We start from the raw sequence: 16909 nt of genomic DNA, 5'->3' as shown, positions 1-16909 counted from the left end.
TTGTGCAATATTTTATATGTGTGCAATACAATGTATTTGAAACTACTGTCGAGAAGTCAGTGGAAGGTCAAGGGAGAAGAAAAAAAAATCATAAGAATTCAAAGATAAAAAATAACTTAGATGTTAAAAAATAATTTATATTTAATTCAACTTCATAAACATTTTGTAAAATGAGTTTTACATCTATAAATATTTTAAATTGGTTTTATATATATTTTTAAAATTGATTTTATATATAGTCATTAAGATTTTCAACAAACCTATATCACATTTTAAATGAAATTATTAATTAATTTATATTTAAAAAAATGTCCAGACATATTATGATATTAGGTAGGAACAGTAATAGACTGAGTAGATATAATGTATACCCGTTAATGGTTTATTTCCATAATTATAGTGAAGTTTGATTATCCGAAATTTGGGAAAATATTAATTGAGACTTTAAAAGAAATTTTAAAATAAGTAAATATATATATATATATATATATATATATATATATATAAGAGATTCAATACTTTATAATCATTTATATTAAAATAGAATAGAATGAATTATATGGTAAGAGTTGAAAGAGGTCCTAGTCAATAAATTTGTTTTATTTTAATTTTGGTTATAGTTCTGGATAATATAGAAACAATCACAAGTGTACAATTTTATTAAAATTTGATGTGAAAGACATGTATATGAATAATTGAGTTTAAATTAAATTTAATGTTAACTATTTATATATAATTCATTTTTAATTTATATTTAATATAATTTAATTTATTTTAGGCTAACTCTTTTTGTACAATATCTACTTTATTGTGTGTTGTGTTTCTTATACTCTATTATGTGTTGTGTTGCTTATATATATTTTGTTTGTTTATTTTGCTAAGGTGTGAGAGACACAGAGTTAAATAAAGACATTCCTCTCATAGAAGGTGGAAATGTTGCAGAGTAATTCCTTATGTTTTTTATGCTCCAAAATAGTTCTTTATTTTCTATAAGAGTTTGTTCTTTTTAAAAAAACTCATATCACTTGTAATTGATTTGTATATAATTTATTAATATAATTATCTTTTTTAATAACTATATTAATATTATATTTGCTTTGAATTTATTGATTTTATAATCTTTTATTTATTTTATAATATATTTTTTAATAACTTTATATTATTAAACAGATGTTTGATATTTTTATTTTCGCACCCTTATTTTACTCATGGTTACATTTATAAAAATATTTAGCATTGTAAAAGAATAATTACGAAGTAAAAAGTAATTTACTTTCCGATTTTTCAAGGGATCTTTTATTAAAAGCAAAACATATATTTTAAACACACTTCATCAAATTAAAACTGGACAATGTATGGTGTAAAACTGGAACTCTTATACCGGAGAATTTTATGTAAAACTGGAATACGAATTTTAAGAATAATTACGTTACATTCCAATTATATAGCAAACATAATATATTATAGACGTCATCATCTTAATATAATAGAATAGTTGAAATAAGACTGTTAGTTCAGTTAAGGTTACAGTCATCTAAAATATCATTAAAATTTGAAAACTTAAACATAAAGGATTACTATAGAATATTTACAAAATAATACAATTTAATTAAGACCCTAGAAGTAATAAGCTGCAGCATCCCCGTCCTCCAGCATTTGTTCCAGGGACACCTCCTCAACATCTGCTCACATCCAAGTAGATGATCATTGCAAAAGAAAAGCATACACAAGCAACACACAAACACAGAAGCAAGGGTGAGCTAGATATACAAAACTCATGTTATAACAGTCACATGCAACATGCAAGTAAAGACAGATACACTACACTACACAAACATGACTTGTTGCACTTAAACTTGACTCGTCCGGACATAGAATGATTGCCGAGCTATGACGGGTCATGCACTTGTGGTGGCTTCTACTGCTTTGCAAAGCCGTTGTCAATGGGTTTCACCCTACCACACTCACGAGGTTAGTCCGTCATCACTCACCTTGGACCATACTAGAAGCACCCAAGACTAGGACCTCCTGCTACTACTCACGACATGGTTCAATCCTCTCTACTTGAGAATGATTGACCATTGTAGTTTCAGGATAACCCCCAAGACTGAGCTTCCATGCAAATAATTCTAAACACACTAAAAGGGCACCACCATGTATCCCTCCCTTGAGGATCATGGAATTACGTCCAATACTGATACTTTTCACTTTCAACACAACAATACATCATACCTTCACATTACAACAATCATACTTTACACGGAAATCATCACACACACTTAATTTACCCAAAACAATAGCTAAAGAACTTGAACCGAACGCTAGGAGCTTTGGCTGAGCACTTAGAGCTTTGGCCGAACGCTATGAGCTTTGGCCGAGCACTTAGAGCTTTGACCGAACACTATGAGCTTTGGCCGAGCACTTAGAGCTTTGCCGAACACTTAGAGCTTTGCCGAGCACTTAGAGCTTTGGTTGAACACTTAGAGCTTTTAGATCGAACGCTATGAGCTTTGGCCGAGCACTTAGAGCTTTGGCCGAACATTTAGAGCTTTGGCCGAGCACTTAGAGCTTTGGCCGAACACTTAGAGCTTTGAGACCGAGTGTCAGTACAAGACCGAACACTCATTAAGAGACCGAATGTCAGTACAAGACCGAACATTCTTTAAGAAACCGAGTGCCTATAAGACCGAACACTCTTTAAGAGACCGAGTGCTAGTACAAGACCGAACACTCTTTAAGAGACTGAGTGCCAGTACAAGACTGAACACTCTTTAAGAGACCGAGTGTCAGTACAAGACCGAACACTCTTTAGGAGACCGAACGGTCATGAACTGGTAAGACTCAACAGAGACCCACCCAGTTATGACCGAGAGCAGCACAAGACTGAACAGTCAACTGCAGCGTTCTGCAGAATTCTGCATAATTGCGAACAGAACCCAACATGACTATTTCTAACCATTTTTACTAACTTCTAACACCCTTAATTCTTGTTTTATACTTAATTAAACTTATCTAAATGATTCTAAACATTCCTACTACCATTCTAAAGTGATTAAGACTCAATTTCAACTCTAAAACACCAATTTGCCCAACTTAGGGATCCAAAACCCAATCCTACTGCTTTGCACCTATTTTGATCAATTTAGTGACTCAAACAAGTCACAATACACTAGCTAAGATTGCCCCAACAACCCAATTGCGCTTTAGGCCCCAAATGCCCAAAATCACTACCTCACTTCCCCCAATTTGCCTTAAAACCCCAAAATTTCACTTAACTTTCCATTTCATTCAAGCTATAACAGATATATCACTCCAAGCACTTCCAACGCGCCCAATTACAGTAGCTAGATTCAACCAATGCAGTTTACAAACCTCACGCTACAATTTCATACATCACACGCATCAACATGTATGACCAACTTACTTTAGAGCTTAAACAAGCCAACCAAACAGCACACCCATTAAGGAATTTAACATACATACAAATACTGCAAGCAAATTGAAAACAATATTTAGCTCCCCTTACCTTAGGGTTTCACAGCTAAGCTCACAACTTGATTCAACAGTGCTTGATTCCGCAAGAACTCAACCAAACCCTATTAACCACCAAATGGGTGATAGAACAACTCTTTAGAGCTAATTTTTGACAAGAAATTAAAGGAGAAGGTTTCTAATTACATGCCCTAGGTTCCCAAAAGAGGAGGAAAAAGGGAAAACGACTTATCCGCTGAAAAACGAGAATCTAATCGGATGGTTACGAAGCTCTTTGTGCCGTAGTCACTTGAGCACCACCTAATCAAATATGCAATGACTGAATGTAAGGGAATGGTAGAAAGAAGACAGAGAGAATGGGAAGCAACTTTCTAAGGAGAGAGAGAATGATTTTAGAAAAAGTGAGCACAATTTGGTAAAATTGCTAAGTTGTAAGTTGTACGCTTTTCATAATAGAAAGAAAAGCTTTTCTCTTCATTTTAATCCTTTGTTTTATTATTTAATATATATTCTAGTTCCTTACAAATTACATTTGGTTTTGACGTTGTTAAAAGTATTTATACAAGTTTTATTTAAATAAAAAATTATTTATCAAATTTTTAATTAAAATCTTTAATTTTATTCAAAAAATATCATCCAATAAAGTAATTCTGTTTAAAAATGTTGTTGGCAAAAATATTAAAAAAAAATTGTTAAGTCAATGCTGTGATTTCGTGTTTGACCCAGTTTTTCTTTGGTTATTAATTTAAGAAGTGACATTATTCAACGTCCCAAATTAAGACATTTTATCACTTTGCATGCAGGCCTCCTAGTATAATATATGTATACAGACACGTACGTATGATTGAGTTTATCTGATAATTTTGGGTGGTAATACAAGGCAATACGGTTTGCTTAAGTCCAACTTAATATTGGTTTGTCGAAAATAGGTAGGGTCAAGTTTGGATTGATCAATTAATTAAAAAATAAGTTGAATTTTACTATCTAACCTGTTGAATGATAAGATCATAGGATTGGTGGGTTGATTTTTTTTTTTCATTAAAAATCTAATATCACATACAAATAGATTAAATTTTTTTATTTTTTACATCATTTAATACTGGGTAGCACATCAAGTTTAACTTTATTTTTGTTATATCTATTACTAAAGAAATGAAATAATATGATGAACCAATTCAACTTAAATAAATTTAAACTTTTTATAATTAGGTTAAACCTAATCCAGTTTTTCAAGAGTTACATAGTTAATTATGTAAGTAACATTTGAAATTTAATCCAATTAAAATGATTAAATAGTAAGATCATCGTTATTTAATTTATTTTATTATTCTATTAATTAAATGTATGTTTTTAAAATATTTAAATATTTAAATATAAGTAAATATAAAATATTACTGTAAAAAATATAAGTTAACATTACAAATTTAATTATAATCTATAAATTAATTTATCTAATCCATTCAAAAATTGAATTAAATATAATTCAAAAATAAAAAAATTCAATTAAACTTCACTCTGAGATTTTTTTTTTTATTTGACTGGAGAATAAATTTATCTAATCCTAACATAATTCAATATAACTCAACTCAACCTACGTAAATCTATATTCATGTTTTGGTGAAAGATGTTCCCATAAAGTTAGACTTTTGCTTTTTAAATTTGATTTTAAATCAACTGTTATATACGCTAAAGTTGTCAATTTTAAGTTTAAAAATATATTTTCATAGAAAATTTAGACCATGATGGTTTGGAACATTAAACTCCTACCATTTCAACCACATAGATTTGGAGTAATTAATAAAAAATAAGTACTGAGATATTGACCAGGTTTCAAATATTGATAATAGAGACATATACCGTGTTTTATTCTTTGTACTGCATAACATTAATGTTTGCTTCATATAATGACACTTATAATAAATAAATGTTTAAAATATAAGTTATAATATAAATAAAATATTTTAAATTTATAATGAAAATGTATACTATAATATTTTAACTACTAATAGTTTTTTGAGAAAAGTACTAATAATTTAGAATAAATTGAAAAAATTGAAAAGGGAATCCTAGAATTTCCTCGATAAATAAAGCTACTCTTCTATTACCGAACAGTAACATCATTATCTAAAACAATGTTATTACGTATTATTAAAATGAAACTGCTACTTATTTATGAACATGGAAGTTTGGAATGTGTTTGAAAGTAAAACATAAAACACGCACAGACAATTTCAATTATCTCACGATTGACTTTGTCAAGCACTCAAAGTCTTTCTCTTCACACTCTATCTCTCTCTCACACGGTTGTTTGTATTTAAGTGTTTACTTTCACACTTTGTTTTCTGAGCTCAACTTCTCTCTGTTGGAAACAGCTTTCTGCTTCTCTCCATGATCACCAAGCTCCCAAAATTGCATTTTTCAACTTGAATTCTTGGTGGGGTTTTCACCGGGAATTCAATTCCTCTTGAACCAGCTCTTGCTCTTTCTGGGTTTGTTTTCTCTCTTGCTTTTTTTTTTTTCATTATTGTTCATTGTTCATGGCATTTTCTGCAACGTGGGCTAACTGATTATTATTACATTATACTGGAATTCTTCGACTGATTCCTGACCCCAATTGCAATTTGTCACAATAGGTCATGGTGCTTCATATTGTTTTTAAGTTGGTGTATGTGTGTTAAATTTCAAGTTTAAACACACGCACTCATGTGTGTATAGGTAGGGACATTGTCGAAAAGGTATAAATATGTTTGGAAACTGTTAAATTTTCTCTTAAAACTAAGATGGTAGATGAATTTCAATGATTGTAATGTCAGTTTAGGTCAATTTAGTAATTGGTTACTTCCTTTAAGATAAGGGGATTTGTCACTTCTCTGTTGATATAAGTTAATCAGAAAATTTCAAAATGTGTAGACAAATATATCATTTTATAATTAACTCTCAGCCTCTTAGAACAAGGATCTTCCTTGTGGTTGTTACTTTAGGAACAGATATTCTTTGGTCTTTCATTTGCTGTTTTTTACATTAATTTATGCTTTGCCCTTTCAAGTTTCGAGCTAAATAGGATTGTTTTGCTTTAAAATTGCTGATGTGATGCACAATGTATATATTGATGTTTTGTTAGTTTAATAAAAAAAGGAGAATCACCAGGGAAACATGGCTCGTTTTGAAAAAGATGAGGTTCCTATGCTGTCTGAAACGCGTGCTCAACTGTCTGATGAATTCGTGGATTCTAATTTCCGGAGGCTAGTATCTAGAACACGAAGTGCTTCAATTTCGATTCCCATGGCTTCCTTGGAATCATATGAGAAAGAAACTAGTCTTGTGGGACATACCGGTCCCCTTCGTAGTGTGAGAAAAACCCCCTTTGTGCAGATGAGTGGTCCACTGTATGCTACCCATGGAACTTCAAATCTTTCAGGACAGAATATAGCTGCTACAGGAAACAAAGTAGTGGAAAGTAAGACAGAAAACTTTTCTACTTTCAATGGCACAAATGAAAATCGTTGGGATAATGACTATGACAGAAAGAATGAACACTTAATGAGGTCTGGGCAACTGGGAATGTGTAATGATCCTTATTGTACTACTTGCCCCACTTATTTCAAGGCTGCTCAGCCAAGAACTCGAAAAACTTCAGCTATATTTGATCCCAAGGTACTTTTCTTCCTAAAATGTACTTCGATTTCTCCTTAAATTTAAGAAAACATTGTCTTCTATGTTTTGAAGTTGACTTTAACTATATGCTGCATAGCCATTTATAGGACAGATGTGATTTTGTACTGCACATTCATTTCTTTTTTCTGACCAAATTCAGGTGTTCACGATAGATGATTTAATTAACCTAATGATTTATAGACATTTGATTGAGTTATGCTGTAACTTTGTTGATATCATTGTCCATTTTGGGGGCAGTAGAAGTATTGTCAACAGACAATGTTTCATTACTTAGCAACACTTAAATTCCTACGATCGCAGACTTTTCTGTATCCTTGCACTTCATATTCTTGTGACCTTTCCATTTGTTTTAATAGACACTTGTCTGCTGTCACTCTCATAACCAAAGTCACTTTCATTTGCAATTTGAATGTTTGCAGTTCCACCATGTTTTTTATGGAGATGCCAAGGGTTTTGGCCGAAAATTTTTTTCCTTCTGCTATTCATATGTTCCTGGAGTTATGAATCCTCATGCAAAAGTTGTACAACAATGGAACAAGATCTTGGCCATTTTTTGCTTGGTGGCAATTTTTGTTGATCCATTATTTTTCTTCTTATTATATGTGAAGGAGGTGTGGATTCTTTTCCTTTTATTTAATTAAATCTTCCTACATGTAGATATTTGTCTTTCCCTGCTACTATTTCTGCAATTTTATATTTTTCCACTTGATATGTGCAGGATGATAAATGTATTGCTATCAATTGGACAATGACAACAACACTTGTTTTTTTTAGAAGCATTAATGATTTGATATATTTCTTTAACATTCTTCTCCAGGTAATTTCTCAGTAACTACCTTTTTTTAGAATTCCCCCATACCCTTATGTTCAAATACAATAATGATGCCAATTCGTTAGCTTGAATTATATGATTAAGATCCTTCCTTGTCAACAAGTGTTTATTATTAATTTTTTCTGTTTTTGAGAAGGTAAATATACTGTCAAATGTATTCGAAAAGAATTTTCTAGCAACAGAATAACAGGGTTTAGGTTCTTTGTTGCTTTGAATCATACATAAATATTCACTAGAGGAATAATAAGATCATTGGAGCTCCGTCATGTGCGCTAAGCATTTCCTGTTAAACTTCAAGTCTTTGTATATAAAGAAGCGGGATGACAGAAGTTATCTTGTTTTTTGGTATAGATCACTTTTAACTTAAAGATACAGAGTGCTTCATGTTGTAGGTTGGACTGTCTTTTTTGTTTTGGAGAAATGCATGTAGACAATTTTAATAGATAGAGTGCAACAACTTGTATCTGGTGGAAGTAGAGTATATTTTGTAGACTTCATGAAGGAAACACAGATATAAATGAGCATGTGATGATTCATGGATAAAGATTCATGTGTGCAGGACCAGCTTAAAGTATTAGTAAAAAGCTTTTTAAACATATCTCTTTGTAGCATTCAGCGTCATAAAGTAATGCAGATCTTCTTGAAGTAACTGCTAACCAATGCATGAGATTGTTTATGACACTTCCTTTAAATTTCCTAAACATCCAGGTTAAAATGAACACCTACAAGCACAGTCATATTTAAACCAGAAAAAAAAAATTAAACTAGAATTCAATCTTGTTTACATTCAGAAAATGAAGATCACGCACTTACTCTCATCTGGTGGAGGACCAAGTACCAAAGATATTTATTGTAATTATTTGTACTGCTGCAACTCCGTACATACTTCAGGGTATTTGGCATTAAATTTCAATATTTCCCTGTCAAATGTTCATCCATTCATTCTATTGCCACATTTGTTGAAGAAAATCTTTTAGTAGCACGAGTTTTTTCCACTTAGATATGAACCTAAAAGTATTTTTCTTTTTTTGTATTTTTAAATTTTTTGCAATTAGCAATATGGTGTCAAACTGGAAGAGAAATATGAAATGATGACTCAGATGATATAGAATGCTGGACCTTGACCTTATTCATAATATGTTGCCGCATCTTGTGTATGTCTTACCTTTTTTTATAATTAGTTCAGGTCAAAATGAAAAGAAAAGCACATGTATAGGACTTCTGAGTTTTATAGTCTTGTTTGCTTTTTACAGTTTAGGCTGGCTTATGTTTCTCCTGAGTCAATGGTAGTAGGTGCTGGAGATTTAGTTGACCAACCCAAGAAAATTGCTCTTAATTATCTGAAGAGTTATCTTTTTATCGACCTATTTGTTGTATTTCCTCTTCCTCAGGTAAACTTCTTACCTTCTCCCTTTTTGATTTGTGGTAACTTTTTATTATATTGTTTCCTTGCCTGAGTTTGCTCATTGGGTATTTAGTTTTATGTGCAACAAAGCGAAAAGTTTACTATGAATTATGAGATGTACCTTCCATACAAATGATTATGAATGCTTGTTGATGTTTCTCTTCATTTCAGTGGTTCTGTATCTTTTTATTTGTTAGAAAACATGAAGTTCTTTGATGTTGCCATTCACTGCGATGATGAGTTTGGATTTCATGAGATATTTATATATTGAAATATTATTCAAATCTCCCCACCCAAAGAAAACACAATGCTTGATTTTGGAATTTGTATGAAGTTGAGTTTTTTCTTGGTTCTTTCAAAACATCAGTTTTTTAGTTGTGATTTTATTATTCAGATTAAATATGGAGTGCTTGAAACTAGGTGTTAAGTTTTCTATAATAGAACCTTTTGTAATTAATTACTGTTGCCAGTTAATTAAGAACATGAGAGCATTGTAGATCTATCTTTTACCGTCTCTCATAAAGGCTATGATAACTCGCTAATATCCAATTTCCTTGAAACTCGTATATTCCAAAGGCCCACTTATTTTTGTGTTGAAATTAAAATTAAGAAAACGAGAGCATTGAGGATCTAAATTTTATAATTAGTTGTAAAGGCTATGATGACTTGTTTAACAATCTATTATCTTAAAAGCTTAAGCTGCTAGTTGTAGGGTAGAAATGATTTTTATAGTAGAACAATTTTTAAGTGCTCTGAAAAATTTTTGTTGTCATGTCATCTTTATCTTTATAAACTGCTTTGTTCTATGCTGTCTTGTTCAAACTCAAATGAACCTCAATGGCTAAACTTTTTGTTGTGTTCTGATGAAGAAATAGTCTGTGGAGAATGGATATAAAAATGTACTTGACATCAAGCAGGCAGTAATGGAAGGAAAGGGTTTTCAGTCTGTGAGAAAGATTAATGGTTTATTGTGTACTTTTCAAATTCTTTGTTATGACATGGAGTGAAATATTTGCAGGTAATGATATTATCTGTCCTACCAAACTACCTGGGATCATCTGGAGCAAATTATGCTAAAAATCTTCTGCGTGCAGCAATCCTTGTGCAGTATTTTCCCAGATTATTCAGGTTTCTGCCTCTGCTAATTGGCCAGTCTCCAACAGGATTCATTTTTGAGTCAGCCTGGGCAAATTTCATTATAAATCTTCTCATTTTTATGCTATCTGGCCATGTTGTTGGTTCTTTCTGGTACCTCTTTGGTCTACAGGTGAGTAAAAATGTTATTTGAAGCTTCATTTTCAGAAAGTACAAAATCTCATCTTCCTATCTAACTTTCATAATTTGCTTTGAATTCATGTTGCATGGAAAAGGAGGATAGGTTGTAAATAATATGGTTATATGTTACAGGGAGTATAAGCAAAATAAAGTATGAAAGTAGTATGTTCTCAGAAATTTACTCGTTCTAAACTTTTGTAATGTTGATAATGACATTCAACTCGCAGAATTGTTGTCTCCCTGCAAGCTAAACGAACTGTTTAGAACCAGGAATTTGATTCCGTAAATGATGGGTCATATTCAATTATAACTTTCTCTTTTATGTTCCTCTTCCTTCTTCCAGAGGGTTAATCAATGCTTGCGAAATGCCTGCCATGATTCTAATATTCGTGGATGCTCAACATTTATTGATTGTGGACGTTCATCTGGCCGTAAGTCAGATATATGGAGCGAAAATGTGAATGCCTCTGCATGTTTGAACGCCAGTTCCGGTGCTTTTCAATATGGAGTCTATGTAAATGCTGTAGCACTTACTACAGAAACTAGGGTGGTCAACAAATATGTATTTGCACTGTTTTGGGGCTTCCAGGTGTGTATTTCATTCTTCTCTTATTTTTTTACTTTTGTGGTAATTGTTTACAGCTATAAAAATTCACATAAATTTAATAAAATACATACATACATATAGGGGGCACATGTCAAGTGAGAGCTTTAGATGAACTAATATTGACCATTCAATCTTAAATGGATGGTTCAAATTATTTTCTCTAATCTCTAACAGTCTCACCTGATATATGTCGATGTGTGTCTATCTATCAAGATACTATGTGTAATATTGTTGGGAATCTAAGTGTGAGTCTGAGTTTTACATTAGATAGAAATGAAAAGGTTGAACACCATTTAAGAAAGAAGACTCATAATGGTGTCAATCTTTTATGTAGGTTGAGCTCAAGTCACATTTGTGTAATCTCTCCTTAACGAGTCCTCCTTTATATGAACCCAATAGAGAGCAATGTATGTGTGCGTGTCAGGATCAATTCCTTTAAGATTACCTGTGTAAGATCAATTGCTGTTGAGATATAAGAAGATCGAAGTCTTGTATATAGTTGTTTTTAATATGATATTCCTCAACAGTTATACATTCGTCATATTTGTTACAGCAAATCAGTACTTTGGCTGGTAATCAAACCCCAAGCTATTTTGTGTGGGAAGTCCTTTTTACGATGGCCATCATAGGTTTGGGACTCTTACTTTTTGCGCTTCTCATTGGAAACATACAGAACTTTCTTCAGGCTCTTGGACGCAGGTAGAAATTTTTGCTATTAGTTGCCATGCCCCATGTTGATGACAGTTTTCCTGTTATTGCATGCTTTTAAGTGGATTATAATAATTTTTCCCCTCAAAAGCCTTTTCTAAAAGCCAGAAAAAAAAATTGTTTCTTCAAAGTAAACTGGATAAAACACACTAAAATAATCCATTTCCATAAAATAAACCTCTCTTTACCATTTCTTTCATTTGAAAACTTAAAAGTAATGGGATGGATGGATGTCATCCATTTCATAAGTGTAAGGGTCTATTTGGATGAGTTTGTCTAACTTCAATAATGAGACAAAGAAAGGAAATATTTTATTAATTACAATCACAATACTTACACTCTCTTGAAGAAAAGGAAATAAAAATCAGCTGAAATAATGTGTAGATTCTAGAGATATTTTTCCTAATTACTGTATAGATATTAGGATATTTTTATCCCAGTAATGCCCTATTTACAACACTCTAAAAAGACTTCAACAAAACCCACCTTGTAGTTAAAGAATATACTCAAATCTTTGGTCTTGACTACGAGGATACCCTTTCCTTTGTGGCTAAAACCACCTGGGTTCACCTTTTTCATGCCATAAGTGTCATTTATCATTTTGGTCTCCCCATCAATCAAACATTGAAAATGCCTTCTTACACCATGAATTTCAGAAATAGTTTATAGGAGCAACACCTTGATTTCACTTCTACCAACTCTCACCTTGTCTATCAATTTCACCTTTCAATTCTCTCTATGGTTTGAAACAGTCCTCTTGAACATCTGCATCCATTCTCCTACAGGCCATTGCATTTGTCTTGTAGTCTATGGTGACAGCATTGTCTTCATAGTGATGGTGAAGCTAGCAACTAGCATCTCTTATGTTATTAAAAGATTTGGTATCTCTCACTTAAATATTTCTTGGGAATGGATACAGCCTATTTACATTCATGTGTTATTTATCACACAACATAATTATCTTTTTGTCATCTCTGAAGAGACTAGTATGCTTGGCTAATCATCCTTGTGATACTGTCTGTATTATTAACAGTCTATAGTTAGTTATGTAACTATCTTAACTACTTGCTAACAACTAATTACCCTAGAGACAGTCCAATAGCTTCTTTTCTAATAATGCAATGCTCACACAAAGCTTATCTATGATAACCTAGCTGCAAGGCATATTTCATCAAACAAGGTCTTCCATGAGAGTACCAAATGGATATTGAATGTTACTCTGTTAAAGAGAATTTCTTTCCAGAAGAATGGTAAATGACTTGTTAGATTAGAGTAGACACATAAGTATGTTAATCATGAATTTGGGATTCAATTGTATTTATGATTAATTCCCTTTGTACTCTAATACATAATTATATACAGTACATGTGTGACACAGAATCACAACATTCAGATATCCTTATTTCTGTAAGGATCATAATGTGCTTGATTTATTTTCTTCCATCACAATTACAGGAGGCTAGAAATGCAACTTAGAGGTCGTGATGTTGAACAATGGATGAGCCACCGTCGCTTGCCAGAAGATCTAAGAAGGTAAGAATTGTTCTTATTCTTTTCACGAGTCAAAAGTTCACATTTTCAAAAACATATCTGTCTACTGGTTGATTCAATTCATTGCTTATTTTCTCTCCACCTCCTCCTACAACTCCCTTTCATGAAAAAGTACGTGAGCAATTTACTGTGACAATGAAACATATTTACAACATGTGCATTAGGAATATCTGCAACTTATGTGAAACATCTGTTAAAAACATCTCATTGACAACATGTCGTGTAATCCATTTCCTTATAGATTGTGTTAAAAAATGCTTTTCTGATAAAACCTTTATACCTTTAACTGCTCAATAAGAGCCGTGGGAGTTAAATAAAGCTTGTGGTAGAAAAGGACTTGAAAGTCCATTACACGGGCAAGGAGGTGGAAAATCAAGTGCAGATTTTGAGCAACCCAAAATCATGCCTCAAGCTCTTGCACCCACTCCTACTGCTAGTCACTTTATTAGCTTTAGATTCAAGCTGGTATGTAAACAATTAAAAGGAGGCTAGGTAATGTGGGACCTTTGGCTTTTAGAATTGTACATAAAAACAGTATTAAGTTCCCAGCCATAATAATCATAGATATATCAACAATGTAAATATATTTGGAGCTATACAACAGAGCATGTGGGGTAGAAATGAGGAAGAGCATAATGTCTACTGTTTTTCAGTTTTATGACATTATGGATCACACACAATGAACAACTGATACATACTTTATCTTCCATACAGGAGAGTACGACAAGCTGAACGGTATAATTGGGCAGCAACAAGGGGTGTAAATGAAGAGACGCTTCTGGAGAATTTACCCGAAGATCTCCAGACAGACATAAGACGTCATCTCTTCGAGTTTGTTAAGAAAGTATGCCCCCAAAAACTTTGCTTCTTAAATGACCAGTAATAATTATTAAAAATATTATTAATTGTTATGTTGAAATTTGAACTCCCGCCAGGGTGTTTCTTTCTAAATTTTGTTTTTTTAGGTGTCTGTCTATTGGGACCAACTAGATTTAACTAGAATTTGAATATGAAAAACTTAAACCATTTCAAAAAAGCTCTATTCTGTTAAGGAATTTTGAAACCTGTGAACGGGTTAACCTTTTTGTAACAATGGTATCAGTACCTTGCAACGAACCCAACTTCTTGAGTTTGAATCTCTTTGAGGCTCCTACTCCTAAGAAGGGGGAGTCCCGAATTCATCATGTTGTCAGGTGTCAGGCTTTGAAGGAGGGGTGTTTGTTAAGGAATTTTGGAACCTTGTATAAATGGTTTCACCTTTTCATAACATATTCTTATTCATCATGAAACTAGAACTGTGACTCATCAAAAGCCAAAGCATTCAACCCACCTCTAAGTTCTGTTATGAGAATTTAATTTTCTGAGGATCTGAACACTTCAGGTTCGCATCTTTGCCCTGATGGATGAGCCTATCTTAGATGCAATTTGCGAGAGACTAAAGCAAAAGACATACATCAAAGGAAGTAAAATTGTGACTCAGGGTGGTCTGGTAGAGAAAATGGTCTTTGTTGTTCGAGGGAAATTGGAGAGCTTTGGAGATGATGGAACTAGTGTTCCCTTATCTGAAGGGGATGCTTGTGGTGAAGAACTTCTCACATGGTATCTTGAGCATTCTTCTGTAACCACAGGTACGGCCATACATGTTGAAGCTGTGGTCAGCAGAAGTTGCAATTTTCAACAACTTGGCCTCACTACAAAATTGAGAAACATGTTTAACCAATGTGTTTCTTGACTTTTGCAGATGGAAAAAAAGTAAGAGTTCAAGGACAGAGGTTGCTGAGTAATAGGACTGTAAGATGCTTAACAAATGTAGAGGCATTTTCACTTCGTGCCGGAGACCTTGAGGAACTCACAATTCTTTTCACTAGATTCTTGCGGAACCCTCATGTTCAAGGAACTCTAAGGTGCTTCATTTCACCTCATTTCCTTGTTGTATTTTGGTTTATCTTTCAACTTAACCTTGAACCTTCTGACATACAAAAATGGACATCATTCAACTGTATCATTTCATGAAGAGCATTCTTCCATTACGTTTTCTTGACATGTCTAGGAAGCACCTACACCTTTGTTACATAGCTTGAAAGTGTTCAAATCCATCCTTTTTTCTTGGAATGACCATAATAAGCATGTAACTAGTATGCTTTGTATGCCTCATTAGTTTTCAAAACAAATGATTTGAAAATTGTATTATGTTAGGTATGTATCACCTTATTGGAGATCCCTTGCAGCAAGTCGTATTCAGGTTGCATGGAGATACAGAAAGAAGCGTCTAAGTCGTGCCTATACCTCTCAATCAGATCAAACATTCTGATGGTTAGGTTGTACTCATTAGCAAGGCGTTATCATAGGTTGTACTCATCAGTGTATATAATATTTATTCTTTAGTAAATGCTACTGCAAGATTAGTCTTTCTTTATATAATATGAACAATATTTACTTTATCTTCAAAAAAAAATAGAGCTCCCAATATTAAGAGAAGATTAAGGCAAAGATCAAACTATAGTTTGAACAATATTTACTTTACTAAATAATTACTAGTACTCACAAGTTCATTCTTCCATGTACATGTTGCATTCATTTCAAAATATATGATAAGACAAATAAATTCATATCTGTTCTGGGTATTGTCTGAACTCATATCAGTGGTGATAGAAAATATCTTGATTTGAACATATCTTAATTGATTTCAAAAGACTTTTTTTTTTGTTTTAATTTAAGAATTTCTTTTGATTTCATTTTGCTAGTTGAAACAATGTAATTAAAAAAAAAATGAATAAGCTGAATCAAGTCAGTCAATGGATAAAGTTATTCTATGTAGCCAAACAAGTTGACTTAGTCAACTCATGTTGCAGTCAATGAAAGAAAGAAAGAAAGAAGTAGTTTGCATTCTGTGAGGATTTCTCTGGCATGTTATGCAGTAAAGTGCATCCTAAGATTATTGTAATATTAATTCTGTGAAAGGGTTAAATTGGTCCATGAAATAAAATGTAGTGTATGGTGGTGACACTACATTTTTCTGTATTCTAAGATTACAAAATATGGGACACTTGTCTTTGAATAAAAACAGTTAAAAATAATTTATTTTCCAAATACTAATTATTAGTCTAATTTTTGTGGACGTGTCATAATTTTCTACGTTTCATGTCTTTAATAAGTATTTCTCATAATTATGTAATTTTCTATCTTTCTAATCAGCCATAAATATTGTGTCAGAGAATATTTGCCTAGATATAATACTTTTGTCTATGATTATAAGATCCAATTAACTTATTCGCAAATAAAAGAAAATAATTAGTTTAGTTAATAATTATAATTTTGTAAAAAATATGTTTTCTTTTTAGAATTGTCTTTGATAATATTGATG

The 16909-nt window shown here is 32.3% G+C and overlaps 1 protein-coding gene across 3 annotated transcripts; it reads left to right on the top strand.

The window, feature by feature from the left end:
- The first annotated feature begins 5736 nt into the window (after window positions 1-5736).
- LOC124819897 (putative cyclic nucleotide-gated ion channel 20, chloroplastic) lies at window positions 5737-16105 on the top strand. 3 transcript variants are annotated; one of them, XM_088112309.1, is made up of 13 exons: window positions 5737-5981; window positions 6628-7146; window positions 7587-7778; window positions 7886-7984; window positions 9253-9390; window positions 10423-10671; window positions 11023-11268; window positions 11840-11985; window positions 13450-13527; window positions 14260-14389; window positions 14927-15173; window positions 15287-15449; window positions 15742-16105. In XM_088112309.1, the coding sequence occupies exons 2-13, from the start codon at window positions 6646-6648 to the stop codon at window positions 15854-15856; spliced, it is 2304 nt and encodes a 767-aa protein (XP_087968435.1). In that variant the 5' UTR covers window positions 5737-5981; window positions 6628-6645; the 3' UTR covers window positions 15857-16105. The 3 variants fall into 3 exon arrangements, with proteins under 3 accessions (XP_087968435.1, XP_087968436.1, XP_087968434.1); XM_088112310.1 differs by having other exon boundaries at window positions 6614-7146; XM_088112308.1 differs by having other exon boundaries at window positions 5738-5981; window positions 6640-7146.
- The last annotated feature ends 804 nt before the right edge of the window (window positions 16106-16909 follow it).

This window comes from Vigna umbellata, chromosome 4 (genome assembly GCF_029865625.1).
Source record: "Vigna umbellata cultivar VRB3 chromosome 4, Vumbellata_1.0, whole genome shotgun sequence".
Lineage (NCBI taxonomy): Eukaryota > Viridiplantae > Streptophyta > Magnoliopsida > Fabales > Fabaceae > Vigna > Vigna umbellata.
Note: the sequence above shows the minus strand (reverse complement) of the source record. Positions and strands in the feature narration are given on the sequence as shown.